Source organism: Phytophthora sojae (assembly GCF_000149755.1).
Source record: "Phytophthora sojae unplaced genomic scaffold PHYSOscaffold_2, whole genome shotgun sequence".
Lineage (NCBI taxonomy): Eukaryota > Oomycota > Peronosporomycetes > Peronosporales > Peronosporaceae > Phytophthora > Phytophthora sojae.
This window is the reverse complement of record NW_009258116.1, coordinates 8,134,381-8,148,616: the sequence shown is the minus strand read 5'-3', so window position 1 is coordinate 8,148,616 and position 14,236 is coordinate 8,134,381. Positions and strand designations below refer to the sequence as shown.

Sequence of the window (14,236 nt, the reverse complement as noted above, 5' to 3'; positions counted from 1 at the left end):
GCAGTGAACGAACGAGCCAACACGCGACGCCCTTGCCACAAAGCTGCAAAAGCAGCAACCGAGCGAGCCAAAGACCAACGCAATAATCACTCACTCAGCTGCAACGCAGCAACCAAAACGAGCCGAAGCCCGACGCAATAACCACACGCGGCAGAAGCCCCAAACAAAACGAGCCGAAGTTCAACGAAAGCATCCAAAGCTGCACACACAGCAGACGTTGCATGAGAAATGCCCATCGCAGCACGCACAGCGAGGGAAGTGACAATTCTGCAATCACACGCCTTCTTCGTCACCAAGTTGTTGGTGAAGCGGCAACCGGACGCCGACAACTTGTCTTCAAACCATACGGTGAGGGGCGCATCATGCCAACCCCACGCATCCAGCAGCGGTAACTTGTCATTGAACACCAAACAAGACCACCAATCATCGGATTCTCCAAGTCCATCATCGAAACTCGCCCTGATCTGAGGCGAGATCGCCTTTTCGTCGTGGCAGTGGGAACTGTTGTAGCTGTACGTCATTGGTAGCGCCGTCAGGTGGATGCCAGAAGTCGACGAGGACACCAAGAGCCGATCACTAGCACCTTGGGCTGCAGTTCCTCAAGTCATGGCACAGTACGTATTAGTAAAGAGAAATATATAGGAGCCTTAAATAGAGCGACAACGCAAATTAGAATTTTTCTATGGTGCCAAAGGCCTAGTGCCGACTTGAGTGTGCTTCGTGCCGGCCACAGCAGTGTCATGCTCCGTGACGCTCAACCCAGAATGAGTTGCCTCGGACAGGAGTGCATCCGTGCTTGCTGACCTTATCCAGCAGTTGTTGGTTGCTCGCTGGTTGTTCTCTTGCTGCAATCCGGAAAACTAATTATCCACTTGTTCCATTGAGCTCCGCTCATTGCACTTCCGGATAAATTCACATCAAATGAGCAGCTAGAGTAAAATATTGCCATAAAGCTGCATTACGCTAGTTGTGCAACCTGCAACAGGTCGATCATACAAGTCTACGCGATGAACGGCCGCTGGGATTTCTGCTTCTTTGCCTTTAGCGTCACTGCGTGTACCAGCGCTCCAAAGTCCTTGGTCTCCAGCTGTGTCAGTGCTCGAGAAAGCTTGTGCACCGCCTTCTGTAGCGGCAACTCCACCAAGTAGAACGACGCCGTGGCGACCACCAGCAGGAGAAGGACCCGCTCGAAAAACCGGTCGAAGTAGTTGGCCTTCTTGCTGATCCTCTCGGAGAAAATGACGAACGGGTGGAGCAAGTAAACCGAGAAGCTGATCTTGCCCCAGTGGCGCAGAACGTTCCACTCGAGCGTCGTGGACACAGTCGACGGCAGAACCATCTCAATCACGATGACTGAAGCCAACAGCGTGCTGATGAACGGGTCGCCAGGGGAAACAGGCACGAACTGGTGCACCCATTCGCAGAGTAGGCAGCGGAAGCACTCGCCGATGAGCAGGATGATTATCGCGTACTCTGCAGCCCGAACGCCCACCACGTGCCAGGGACGGAACTCAAACCCGGAAGCTTTGCGCCACGCGTTGAACTTGACGAAGACGACAGCAGCGAGTGAGCCTTGAAGGAACGTCGTGAAGTGCGGACGGAGTAGAATGTGGTGCGATCGGAAGACGTAGAATCCGTCGTGTACTACCCACGCCTGCAACGGGATGCAGGCCACCCACCAGTAGCCCCGCAGTCGAGCCATCCCCACCACGAACACGGGGATGAAGAAGTAGTACGCGATCTCCAGCGGCAGCGTCCACAGCATGAGGTAGCGGTGGTCGAAGTCGAACGTCAGGACTTTGTACAGATCGTACTTCTCTGCGGTCTCGACCAGGAAGAAGCGCCTCTGGTACTCGAACGGAAGAAGCCGCAGCAAGACCGCGACCAACCCGAAGAACGGATACACGCGGAAGAACCGCTTGAGGAAGTAGTCGACCAGTGCGAACGCCCACCCTCCACGGGCATGAAGTGTGCGATACTCCCGCAGAGCGAGTCGTTGTGAGCTGAAAGATCGTTATTCGTCGAGGAATCGATCACGCTGACACCCCACGGACTGAAGAAGTACTCCTGTTTGGCTAGCTCGAACGCCAGCCAGAAGGACTCCTTGTCCCCAAAGGAGAAGGACCCTTTTGGACCCTCCTTCCTCCCTCGAGAGCCATCGTTGAGTCTCTCCTCCGTTATGAGCCACCACAGCGCCGCCATTGCCATACGAGAGCGCGACTTATCCACGACCACAACGGACGAGTCCTGTTCGTGGTGAGTCTCGCCCCTGTAGGCGAACGACTTCCTCAGATGAGCGGTCGGCGCGTAGCCGCTGCTCACGCCGAGGCTGGAGTAGTTGAACCCGTGCAGGAGGTTGTCCAGGTACGACCTGTTGTTGGCCATTTGCTGGTTGAAGAAGAACTTGCCGGACGTCACGCGATCGTAGAAGAAGGTGGTGCCCGTGCGCTTGTAGCCCTCCGTCGTACGCAGCACTGCCGGGTCGCGCATGAACAGGTCGTCCACGTCTAGTAAAATAACCTCCGACGCGTCCGAATGGTACAGAGCTAGAGGCTTGATCCACCAGCTACGGAACTGCTCAGCCAGCTTCAAGCTCATGTCGCCGCGCTCCGCGAGATCTGAGCACACGTCCACGATCTCCAGTCGCGAGTCCGCCGCGAACAAAAGTTCTCGGGATTTCTTCGATAGCTCCCCCGGTAGGCAATGGTAGACCTGGATAAGCTCCTGGTTGCCGAGACAGCGCAGCTCCCGAACCAGCGACAGCCCCATGGGCACCACGCCGTTGTGCATGCACATGACAATCGCCTTGTGTCTGCTCACGCTGCGGTCGAACGTGGCGCCGCGGGCGTGAAACAATTGCGGCCGCGTGGCCAGCATCGACAATCCCATGCTCACGACGACTACGGCCACCACCAAGTACAACAGAAAGAGCGCCAGTCGGGCATGCCAGGAGCGTCCACAGATGACCTTGAATGGTCTCGAGAGGAGCTTGTACCGCGAACAAGGGGCCGAACCTCCTTCACCATGCTCCAAGTCCTGCTTCATGCTTCGCTCTGGCCAAGGGGACGTCGATTAGTGCTTTCACGAAACCACCGCAGCTAACGGTCGCCAGCTTTCGCCAATTTGGCTCGGCATTCCCATTCCCACCATGCTGGGCGGAGGAAGGTCCGTTCAAAGGCGCAAGCCCCACAAGGTTCTGCGTTCGTTATTGAGTTCGACCGCTGCTGTAGCTCAAGGCAAACAAGGTGGCGTATCGACCTATGCGCTGCGGGTCTTCGTCTTGTGTTGTCTGGTGTTTGCGTCGACTTTGACGCTCTGCAGCCGCGTTTCCGCCCCCTCCGAGCAAATTGTGCGTGTTCGAACCCACCAGAGACAGCAGAAGACGCCCGTGACTAGCTTTGATAGCTCGGTACCTCGCGACAAAGGCGTCCTCATGTGTATGAACAACGCCGCAGTGCCCATGGGTTTATCGCTGGTCAAGGAGCTGCGCTGCCTCGGGAACCACGAGCTCATCCAGGTGTGTCACTGCTTCGAAGACGAAATGTCGGAGAAGTCGAGAACTCTGTTGCTTCGCGCCGACGCGCGACTGGAGATCGTCGACGTGTGCTCGGACCTGGTGGAGCGCAAACTGCTGAGTCGCCGAGTAGCAGAGAAGTTTCAAGGCTGGTGGCTGAAGCCGCTCGCCCTGACGCACACGGACATCGAGGAGGTTCTGCTGGTGGACGTCGCCGATATTTTCCTGCGTGATCCTGCCGTGCTGCGGTCGACGCCGGGGTACAAGCGCACGGGCACCTCCTTCTTCTACGACCGAGTGGTGGACAGCCGTGAGTGGTTCAACCAGGAGGAGAGCAACAACTCGACGTACCTCAAAACCCTATTGAGTGGGGTGAAGGAGCTTCCGGACTATCTCACTCGCTCGTACGCGTTCAAGGGGCAGACGGCGCGCGAGCAAGACGCGTCCTTAGTCGCCGTGAACAAGTTGCAGGCAGGGAAGGCCATGGAGGTGCTGCATTGGTTCATTACGGTCGAGCGCTTCGAGCGAGACTTTTCCTTCCACGAGCAGGAGAGTTTCTGGGTTGCGTATGCGCTGGGGGAGCAGGAGTATTCATTCTCTCCGTGGGGGGCGAGCGCTATTGAATCGTCTCGGAACCAAGACATGAAGAACCACCCAGACTCGTTGTGTGGTAGCCTGGCGCATTTCCTTCCGGTGGAGGAGGACCCACCTGAGTTGCTCTACGTGAGTGGGAGAGCGCTGTTAGAACCGTTCCCCGAGGGCCTAGCCAACCGCGGCAGAGCCCCCGCCAACCTTCTGTACAACCCCACACCGACCTACGTGACGCCACGCCAAGCTCGGCGGCCGAATGGGGTGACGAATACGACCTACACTGGTAAGTTCCATGAGGACTGCCTCGTGGGCTTCGGAGCGGAGGGGTTAGCGAGTAACTTCGCCCCTCAATTACTACGGAGGAGGATGTTCTACTTGGGCATTCGTATGGACGTGCTGTCAGCGCTTGATTCTTGCTACGAATTCGACTCAGACCCGTAGAATCCACAGGGAAGACAAACGTGAGAGTGTTACGGCACAATCTCATGGTACGGATACGTCGAAGTGAAGAAGTTTTCTCGTTGTGCATCAAATTCAATTCAAATAATGTAAGCAGAAAAAAAACTAGCCTCCTACACTACAGCGCTTGAAGTTCTCGCCGTTGTTTCTACCAGAATGGCCAGAAGTGTGCACTATTAGCAGGAATATACGGGGTGAGCGTAACTCCAGTCGACGAAATATTGGGGCGCATCACGGGCGATGAAAAGATGTCGTCGAGAGACCCGTACTCTGTCAGCTGGGCATCTCGGCACCACGTGCACTGCCAGTGATGAACCGCGTGCGTGTTGTCTGTGTATTCCCCATTGGGGAACTTCTTCATCCACTCGCAGGCCTCTTTCGCTGCTTCGTCATCTCGATTGCGGCACGCCGTGTCAAACGGCTCGGAGTTCCAGTGAGCGATGTCGGGGTAGAAGTATTCCGGCGGGTAGACTATCACCTCCGCAGCTTCAGGCGTCGCAGTCAGGTACGTCTCCTTCACGATGCGAGGACCCGTGAGCGACACGGGATCTCTAACCCCCTCGGCAAACTTAACCTTGATGTTGTCCAGAACCTGCAGCCAGAACGGATGCCCCGGTACGGACGCCATGAGCGCATTGCACAGAGCGGAAGAAGTCGCGCCTTCCAGCAGAACGGAGTGCGCTAATGGCTCTGTGCTGAGGAAGAGGTTGTTGTCTCGGTGCAGCTCCTCGAACGGCTTCAGACACTCAAAGTCCGCGTCGATGTACAGCCCGCCGACGCTGTGGAGCAGCGCGTACCTCGCCATGTCCGCGAGCGCCACCATTTGCACGTTCTTGGCGACGTCCAGGTACTTTGGATAGAGGCGCTCGAATAGCTGCAGGTTGTCCTCGTCCGTCCAAAAGGTGTACGCCCACGTCGGGTTGAACTGCAGCCAGCTCCGCATCCACGGGAAGAACCGCGTCGGGATCTTGTCGGTGGTTTTCCACGACTGGTGAATGATGCGAGGGATGCCGGTGGCAGCCTCGCTCAACTCCAAGCTGGCGTTAGCATTAGTGGTAGCGTTAGCTTCGGTCTGCAGCGCGCCCTCTTCGGCCGATCTGAAATGCAGTCGACTGGCTTTGCCTGCTGCTGTCGTTGCTGAAGTCGCTGTCTGGTCTTGATTCACTTGCACGAAGGAGCCCACTTGGGACGTCGTGAAGAGCACCCCTACTGCAGACAGCGCCATGAGCACGAGAAACAACGTCTGTGGGCGAGAAGCAGACGTCCAGGACACGCTGGAGGCGCGACCACGAGGCTTCTGAGGCTGCACCATTGGCATCAGCGAGGAATCTGGAAGTGAACGAGCGTCAACCGCTGAGCCCGAAAGCCGCAGCCGCAGTAACGCACACGCCTCATGGCCGTTCATGTAACCAACGGCCCGTAGCGAGCGAAATGGATTCCGCCCCTCCATCACATCGTCCCCCTTCTTCATCTAACTCGACGATGCTGGCCGCACGGAAGCAGCGCTTTGTGCTGCTGTTGCCTCTGCTCGCGCTCTACGTCGTCGCCATGACGGTGATTCTCATCGGGTACATGAGCAGCTCGAGCAGCTCCAGAGGCGGCTTCCTCCGGAACCGCGTGGCGAAAGACTCCGCCTTCCTCCAACGCAGTCGCGACTTCGACTCGAGCGTCTCACGTGACAAGGCCATCCTGTTGTGCATCCACAACGGCGTCTTGGCCATGGGCGTGTCGCTCGTGCGAGAGCTGCGGTGTCTCGGGAATGAGGAGCTCATCCAAGTGTATCACTGCGGGCCGGAGGAGCTGTCGGACGAGTCGAGAGAGCTGCTCTTCAGTATTGACGACCGACTGGAGACCGTGGACGTGTGCGGAGACCTTGTGCAGCGCGGCGTGATCAAGCGCGAGATGGCCGGCGACTTCCGGAGCTGGTGGATCAAACCTCTGGCCCTGTACGATACCGACGTGCGGCACGTTATACTGATGGACGTCGACGACATTATCATGAAGGACCCAGCGTATCTCCGCAGCCTGAAGCCGTACCAGACAACGGGCACGACGTTCTTCTACGACCGAGTGCACGCCAACTGCAGCGAGCACTTGAACGGCAAGGACGGCGACATGCAGTACCTCAAGAAGCTCCTGACCACGTTCGACTACGGGCGGTTCAACTTGTCCGAGGAATACTGGCACGCTCCGTCCCGTCAAGCGCTCGAGTCGTTCGCGTACGCAGGGAAAACGTGCCACGAGATGGACTCCTCCCTAGTGCTGGTAGACAAGGAACGCGCGGGCCAAACCGTCTTGGACATAATGCTCTGGTTCATCACCGAAGAGCGTCTCCGATTCCGATACTCCTTCGGCGACAAGGTGCGAGCTTATCTGCTCTAGACTCCACCCTCGATTGTTCACAGATATTCACTGCTTGTTGCTGTTTGTAGGAGACATTCTGGCTGTCGTTTGAGCTGGCGCACGTGCCCTACTCATTCTCGCCGTGGGGAGTGAGCGTGGTGTCGTCGACTCCGAGTCGAGACATGGAGAAGCACCCGGACTCGCTCTGCGGCAGCATTCTCCAGTACATGCCCAGTGAGGACCGAGTTCCCGAGATGTTGTACGTGAACGGGAAGGCGCTACTGGACCCGTATCCGCAGGGCATCGGCTTTGTGCGGCAGGCGCAGTGGAACAACATGTTCAACTCGCTGCCGACGCACATGACGCCGCGCTTGCCACGCACGGAGCTGACTCGCTCTTCGCACGAGGAGAAGCTGTGGTCCGAGTGTATGATGGGGCTGGGATCCACTCCACTACCCAAGCTGTTCGCGGGCAATCTGCTTCGCCGAAGGATGCACTACTGGGGCGTGCTTTCGGCCGTCACAGGCGCTCTACAGCAGTGCGAAATCTTCCAGTAGATAATGCTAATTCACCTTGCGCAAGTTTTGACGACGTAGCTTCCGTTTCAGACGCTGTTCACGCGTCGATAGGCAACGCGAGTCTCAGTCGAAAGGGTCGAACGTCTTCCGCTCTCCTCGGAGCTGAGTACGGGCCACTCGTCGGGCTCAGAGATAGAAGACAGCATGGGCAACTGGCGTGAAGTTCGTTCTGCAGCCTCCGCCTTCCGCTTGGAGCACCAAATCTTGCAGCGTGAGACGAGAGCGGAGACTTGTCCGAAGAACTCGATCGCTACGAGCAGCACAGGCGCGTAGACGTCCGCGCCTTGACGCTCGACGTACTTGACCGAGTTGCGGACGAGGAACGTGACTGCAACGAGGTAGCCAAGGCGCTCGGCTCGGTAGACTGCGCTCTTGATGTTGATGGCGTCCACGTATGCGATCAGAGCGTGCAGCACGCAGACGCACAGCAGGAAGTAGACGACGGTGAAGTTCCTGGACGCGACTTGGGAGCTGACGACCAGGTGGTCGAGACTCAGCGGACCGAGGAAGTCGTTGAAGCGGTCCCAGAAGACCTGCAACGCCGTGCTGACCTTGACGTACGGGGAGCCGCCAAACATCTCGACGCCAGGAGGATCGCCATCGAAGCGCCCAAGGCCGTACAAGGATCGACTACAAGCGTCGATGGATCTCGCTGCTGCGATCGCTCCAATGGCTCCAGCCACGAACACGTTGACACCTTGCTTGAACACGTAGTGATCCACTGGCACCAGCACGTACACACAGCCGCAGATCGGCACTGGAAGCAGCAGCGCCTTCATGACCTCGACACTCAACGCGAAGTAGTTGGGGCTTCGAGCCGTTGTGGTAGCGGATTCATCCATTGGGAAGTAGTGGGGGACTCCAGGGACTCGCTGGCGTTTGGATGAGTAGGCGAGCAGCAAGAGACAGCCCCAAAATCGACCAGAAAGCCGACGAGACCACCATGGACACGCGGTTGACCTGCCTCATGAGCTGCTCCTCTTGCTCTTCAGCCTGCAGGGAGCTGTCAGCAGTCAAAAGGCCAGGCATAACCTGAAGCTCGGAGCCGTCTACGGTCTCGTAGAAGTTCACCACCACCAAGATGGAGTACAGACAGTCGAGAGACGCGTACGCCCACTCCTTCACGGGGATTCCACGCGCGACAGTATCTCTCCAAACCCCACGGCGCTTGAGGTCCCAGCACTGCTTCAGCACGCTATCAGCGCGTTTTGGCGTAGGTCGCTGTGGGTGTGGAAGAACAGGCGCGTGGCTTCCAGCTTGGCCTTGAGAACTAGATACTTTACTTGCCTCAACGCCGTCATTCTCTTCACCGCTGCTGTTATCGCCATTATCACCGTGGCTTTCATCGTTGTCCGCTGCTGCAGTCATCATAGTAAGGCGCTGGGCCCGCACGGCTTCTCTTCGAGCTCGTCGTCGGTGTCGCCCTTCAAAGAGCCTCAGAGCTGTCAGCGCAACGTCAGCGATCAGGAAGATGGAGGCTCCGACGACGTCGTTCTCGACTTCGGGCGATACCAGGATCACGTTCATGCCCATGACAATGGTGAGCACCGTGAGCCAGCGATGCAACTGATACGACAATTGCTCGGGCGTAGCTCCGCGCTGGCAGCACGTCCAGCTGGCCCACGCCATGGACGGGATCTCGGCTATCAGCAGCGTGATCTCACTCTGGCTCAGGAACGACCGCAGTCCTTCCACCGGTCGAAGAACGTGAGTACGAACTGCTTGGCGTCCACTTCGCCTCCCTCTTCCTGCTCCTGCTCGCGCCAGTCCACGATGGGGACGCCTCGCCATCGACTCAGCGCCCACGAGTGCGCGACAGCAAAGACGTCCACGATCTCGCAGACCACGAGGATGAGCGCGGCGCAGAGCGCACTCGTCTGCTGCTTCCACTGCAGCCCGCTGGAGTCGTTGAGTCTCAGCGTCGCGTAGAGCAGGAAGAAGAGCTTGAGCAGCGCGATGACCGGCGGGAGGTATCTCCGCCTCACGACGAACGTGACTCGGTCCGCGCAGCTCAAATGAAGCAGTCGAAGCCCCCACTGAGCGACTTGAGAGCCCCAGACGATGCAGAAGCTCAGCACCACGATGACCATCACGGCTTGCGGGATCACGCGCGCCACCGCCGGAAGGAACAACGGCACGTTGCCCCCATCGTCACCGCCATCGTCTTCTTCAGCTGCTGCTGCTGCTTGGAAGCAGTTCATGGCCGCGCCCGCCACCGCCACCTGCTCGAAGCACAGCACCAGGAACTCGAACACGCCCAGCTCGGGCAACGTGAGCGAGCTCTGCTGCCTCACCAGCCACCGCTGCGACCGAACCGCGCGCTGCAGCATCACAAGCGACCGTCAAGACTGTAGCTGGAAAGAAGGCGACTGCGACGATGACCATTGGGCTGGAGCGTATTGAGCTGGAGCTGATTACCGGGGACTTGAGACTCGGCTCTAGCTGTAATCTCCATTCACACTGCATGGAGACACCTCACCTCGAACGAAGTTCCGGTGCAACGAAGTCCACGGTCTCACCATACTCAAAGCGGATAACCAGCGCTGAGTCAGCAGCTACCGGTCCATACACGTTCCGGACGGCGTGTGGCTTGAGCCCCGAGAGCCCCGTAGCGCCACTAAAGAGGCTTTAGTCGACACAGCTCACTCACGTCGCCACGACGCAGGGCAGACAACGGCCTTCTCGATGGAGAACGGATACTTTGACAAAGCGCCTCGCGATCGCAGTCTGCGATTTGCCGCTCTGGACATCTGCCCTTGCTTACGGCGGTCCCCACGCGCTTTGCCATGCGTCTGCCGGGTGGGGGAACGTCATCGCGCGTGATGGCATAGGCGAAGGGCTCATTCACCGATTTCAGAAGTCTCCGCGACTAGAACAGCAACGACACGACACCTCAGCAGGGTATCAGTCACTCACGCCATGGAGATGACGACTGTGGCCGTGGACGCAGACCTGATGGAGGCGCTCGGCTACTTCACGGAGGAGGCGGCGTGGCCCGTGCTCAGCTCCCCAGTGAACGTGGACGCAGTGGCCACCACACCAAGGAAGTCGGTGGGCGATGGCGTGGACTTGGACTCGATGCTGCTGTCGCTGGAGATCCAGGAGCTGCTGAGCTCCTCGGACGAGCAGGACAAGGACAAGGGCAAGGACAAGGACAAGGACAAGGTCTCGTCCAAGCCCTCGAGCGCCAGTGGCTCTCCCTCAGCGAAGCAGGAGACGCAGTCGCCTCCGAAGAAAATCGACGGACGACTGCGGCCTTACTCGACGTGTAAGCGGCGCAACCGCAGGCGTCCAAAGCACGAGCTGGAGTATCTACGGTCCAAGGTGGCGGAGCTGCAGGAGGAGCTGGAGAAGCTCAGCAAGTCGGAAGCTGTGGGTTCTCCCGATGCTTTAGCTGCAGGCAGCGAGGACTTGAGCGTCGTTCAGACACAACAGACAGCGCTGATCCCGCGGGGTTTCTCGAGCTGGAAGGACATCGCGGACCGACAGCGCGAAGCGGTCGACAACTCCATCGACGAGAACCGGAGGCTGCGCAACAGACTCTTGGGCCAGCTGCAGGTGGCGCGCGTGCTGGAGGCCGCCATCGAACAGCATCAGAGAGAGGCGAGTCCGTGGCACGGCATGCGCGCGAATGGACCCGCCATGACACTGACGGACGCGGAGATTTTCGCTCAGCTGAACGCGAGCGTGGAGTCGCAGTTCGCTGACGTCAACACAGTCATGACGACGTCGGGGCTCTCGAACGTGCTTCACGACCTAGCGGGTGGGCTGGAGTTCAAGCGTGAGGACAATGGCGTATCGTTTCGCTACGAGGAAGCGCGGCTGCTGCCGTTCCCGCTGCAAGACTGGCACGATGCGCTCTGGAACAGTCTGCACTGCGGCCTGGTGGTTAAAGACACCCAGGCGCACGCGCTCACTATAGACCACTTGAACCTCATCTTCCGCGACACACTGGAGCTTCCCAAGGCGCACAAAGTCCGCATCACCAAGAGAGCCGCGTTCAGACGGCATATCGAGCACGACCGCGTCGTATTCGTGTGGAGCAGCTACGTGGAGATCGACGGGTCGGTCTCGGTTCGACTTCGTGACAAAGGGTGGAGTACGTCGTCGACTTTCGAGTTCTACCGAGGGGTTACACAGGGCGCTGACAGCAGCTCCAGCAGCTTTAAACGAGGCTGCTTGGCTAGAATGGCGATCCAATTGGTGCCCGAGGTCTCCGAGTTCAACTCGCAGGAGGAGGCGCAGATGCACATCGGTGAAGTCACGGACCTAATTGTTGGCACCTATCGCCACAACTTTGGGCTGGTGCATGAAGTGGTTGAGAAGGTCCTTCTCAGCAGCGCAGATGCAGAATCGAGTAGCAGTGGAGTGGTGCGTATGTGAGTTGAGTAAGTTGGTGTCGTAACTTAGTGTAAGTTAAAGCTGAAAATCTAAAGGTGGTCAGTTTGTGGTTTCTACGATTGCTGTTAGGTGGAAGTTCGTTAATGAAACTTACAGATAACCACGTTCGAACAGCACGCAAGGGGTGGATGCGACCAGCGCAACGGTTATCGCCTGTGGGTTTTCCGTTATCGAGAGGGCAGGTACCTGCAACCAACGGTCAGTATCTGCCGACGCACACCTTCTCGTGCGAGATTGCTCACGTACCGGCGCATGAGCCTCTCACTATCAAACAGCAGTCCCCACCACGACAAGATCTCTCTCCTTCATGAAAGGCTCTGTTGTTGCAGTGCTGCCGAGTCACCTCGCCAACCACGACGGGGATCTCGATCTCGATCTCGGAGTCGACAAGGATGACACGGTCGCCCTCAAGCCTCTGCTGCAGTCGAAGCCAGCTCGACTGTCGCGGCCGGCGAAGACTGCCATCGCCTTCTTCGTCTTCGTGCTCTTCGGCGTCGCCATCCTCACGACCGAGATGCAGTTCCTCCCTCGCTGGGCCAGCTTCGACCCGCGGTGCAGCCCCGACACGCTCGACGTCTCCAGCGTCAACTACCGATCCGACCACCGATTCTACGCCATGGTCAAGGACATGGCGGCGCTGAGCTCCCCCACGTTCCGCGGCAAGCACGAGGCTCTGTGCTCGGACGACCACGCGGACGAGCGCAAGTTCGAGTACTGCCTGCCGATCACGAGCCAGGACGACGCTGTGTTCTGTGCTGGGGCGGACCGCATCGATCTTCTGGTGCGTCAGTCTCCGCTGACGTTGTGTCGCGCCAGTGTCATGCACTTGCTAGTTTCCGATGCATTTGAGGAGCTGCAGGTCGCTGGAGCAGCCCCACAAGTCAACTTCACTTTGCCCACTGAAGCGTCCACAGATCGATCTGCTGTCGGAATGACTACTGAGTTCTCGAGTATTGCCTACAGTGGAGTCATCTCCAAGGATGGAGCACTGGCGAATGCGTTGCGGTCGAAGGGCTATCACTTGTTCCAAGACGACGGGGGCTGGAACGTGTGCGTTGCGCCGACCCACCCCCTCGCGTCGCACTTGTACGACCCTGAAGCGAAGATCTCAGATTCGGGGGCTGCCGTGCCGCACGTGACTCTCGTTGTCGCCTCAGCTGAAACAAGCGGCGTTCCCGTCCCCGAGATGGTGAAAGCCACTGCCAGTCTGGACGAAAGCTGCTCCCCAGACATGGTCGACGCCAAGAGCGTCGAGTACGACCCAAACGACCGGTTCTACAGCATCTTGCAGGAGATGGAGGCGCTTCCCCCGACTCCTGCGTTCTACGGCCCCCACAAGGCGCTGTGCAGCGACGCCGGTCGAAGGAACCGCAACTACCGCTACTGCCTTCCCATTACAGGTCGCAAAGCTGTGAACTTTTGTGCGGGCGCTGACCGCATGGAGCTTCTAGCTCACCAGTCCCCGTCGACGAGGTGCTACGCCAGCGTCCTGCACATGCTGCTCACCGACGTCTACAACGAGCTTAAAGCGGTCGGATCCGACCCCATTCTAACGTTTGGGACGCTGCTGGGCGCCATTCGCAATGGATCCATGATCCCCTTCACTGAAGACGTCGACATCGCGTACTCCGGCTCAATCAGCGCCAATGGAGCCCTAAACGATGCGCTCTGGAAGAAAGGTTACCACCTCTTCGACTACGGCATTTGGCGCGTGTGCGTGGCTCCGACGCACCCCCTTGCTAGTCACTTGTACGACCCGGACGCCCCACTCGCGGACGACTACAAAATTCCCTACGTGGATCTCTACCGAATGGCGAAAAATGACGATGGCGAGTCGTGGACGATGCAGGAGTTCAAAGGTTCGCTACCCACTGACCGCGTCGAGCCGTTCTCTCAGATCTCCATCAACGGGTTGCCTTTCAACACTCTTCACGACCCAAAGTACCTGCTAGAAGAGGAATATGGAGAGGGCTATCTCGCGCCCAAGCCTCGCCAACCCGAAGACGCGTTCCCCGAGGAGACGAATACTGACAAGACAGCGCGGGTCGTGGCGGGCAAGAAGAAGAAAAGCCAAAGCTTCAGCCTGGCAGACGCGATAATCAAGAGGCTTGGGGGCGGAAGGTAAAAGACCGACGTTTTTGAATATATACAAGCAATGCACTCTAACGCTGCGAGAAGTACACCATTGCTATTGAAAGACGTGTGTGTGTGCTTCCAACGAGCTCGTGCGATTATAGCTGAGGCAGCTCTGCAACTTCGCACTTCCACGGGACCCCACAGGAACGCATCACATCAATCGGTCCAGGATCAGTTCGAAGTTGTCGGTCTCCGTTACACCCCATCAAGTCTC

General features: G+C 58.2%; 9 protein-coding genes across 9 annotated transcripts; 4 read left to right on the top strand and 5 right to left on the bottom strand.

Moving 5' to 3' along the window:
- Positions 1-86: 86 nt before the first annotated feature.
- PHYSODRAFT_297039 (hypothetical protein) lies at positions 87-521 on the bottom strand (the record flags this gene model as incomplete). The annotated part of the gene is made up of 1 exon (XM_009522332.1): positions 87-521. The coding sequence occupies one exon, from the start codon at positions 519-521 to the stop codon at positions 87-89; it is 435 nt and encodes a 144-aa protein (XP_009520627.1).
- Positions 522-1,000: 479 nt separating this feature from the next.
- On the bottom strand, positions 1,001-1,957 carry PHYSODRAFT_487890 (hypothetical protein; the record flags this gene model as incomplete). Its single annotated transcript, XM_009522331.1, has 1 exon — positions 1,001-1,957. A coding segment is annotated over one exon (957 nt), but the record flags the coding sequence as incomplete, so codon positions are not given.
- Positions 1,954-2,916, bottom strand: PHYSODRAFT_410280 (hypothetical protein; the record flags this gene model as incomplete). Its single annotated transcript, XM_009522330.1, has 1 exon — positions 1,954-2,916. A coding segment is annotated over one exon (963 nt), but the record flags the coding sequence as incomplete, so codon positions are not given.
- Positions 2,917-3,439: 523 nt separating this feature from the next.
- On the top strand, positions 3,440-4,546 carry PHYSODRAFT_485167 (hypothetical protein; the record flags this gene model as incomplete). Its single annotated transcript, XM_009522329.1, has 1 exon — positions 3,440-4,546. One exon carries the CDS (start codon positions 3,440-3,442, stop codon positions 4,544-4,546), a length of 1,107 nt encoding a protein of 368 aa, XP_009520624.1.
- A 166-nt stretch (positions 4,547-4,712) lies between these two features.
- Positions 4,713-5,789, bottom strand: PHYSODRAFT_486818 (hypothetical protein; the record flags this gene model as incomplete). The annotated part of the gene is made up of 1 exon (XM_009522328.1): positions 4,713-5,789. The coding sequence occupies one exon, from the start codon at positions 5,787-5,789 to the stop codon at positions 4,713-4,715; it is 1,077 nt and encodes a 358-aa protein (XP_009520623.1).
- A 347-nt stretch (positions 5,790-6,136) lies between these two features.
- PHYSODRAFT_483167 (hypothetical protein) lies at positions 6,137-7,464 on the top strand (the record flags this gene model as incomplete). The annotated part of the gene is made up of 3 exons (XM_009522327.1): positions 6,137-6,426; positions 6,487-6,925; positions 6,997-7,464. 3 exons carry the CDS (start codon positions 6,137-6,139, stop codon positions 7,462-7,464), a joined length of 1,197 nt encoding a protein of 398 aa, XP_009520622.1.
- Positions 7,465-7,511: 47 nt separating this feature from the next.
- On the bottom strand, positions 7,512-9,815 carry PHYSODRAFT_250472 (hypothetical protein; the record flags this gene model as incomplete). The annotated part of the gene is made up of 3 exons (XM_009522326.1): positions 7,512-8,357; positions 8,428-9,128; positions 9,167-9,815. The coding sequence occupies 3 exons, from the start codon at positions 9,813-9,815 to the stop codon at positions 7,512-7,514; spliced, it is 2,196 nt and encodes a 731-aa protein (XP_009520621.1).
- A 625-nt stretch (positions 9,816-10,440) lies between these two features.
- PHYSODRAFT_483160 (hypothetical protein) lies at positions 10,441-11,868 on the top strand (the record flags this gene model as incomplete). The annotated part of the gene is made up of 1 exon (XM_009522325.1): positions 10,441-11,868. The coding sequence occupies one exon, from the start codon at positions 10,441-10,443 to the stop codon at positions 11,866-11,868; it is 1,428 nt and encodes a 475-aa protein (XP_009520620.1).
- A 1,204-nt stretch (positions 11,869-13,072) lies between these two features.
- PHYSODRAFT_482604 (hypothetical protein) lies at positions 13,073-14,011 on the top strand (the record flags this gene model as incomplete). The annotated part of the gene is made up of 1 exon (XM_009522324.1): positions 13,073-14,011. The coding sequence occupies one exon, from the start codon at positions 13,073-13,075 to the stop codon at positions 14,009-14,011; it is 939 nt and encodes a 312-aa protein (XP_009520619.1).
- Between the last annotated feature and the right edge of the window lie 225 nt (positions 14,012-14,236).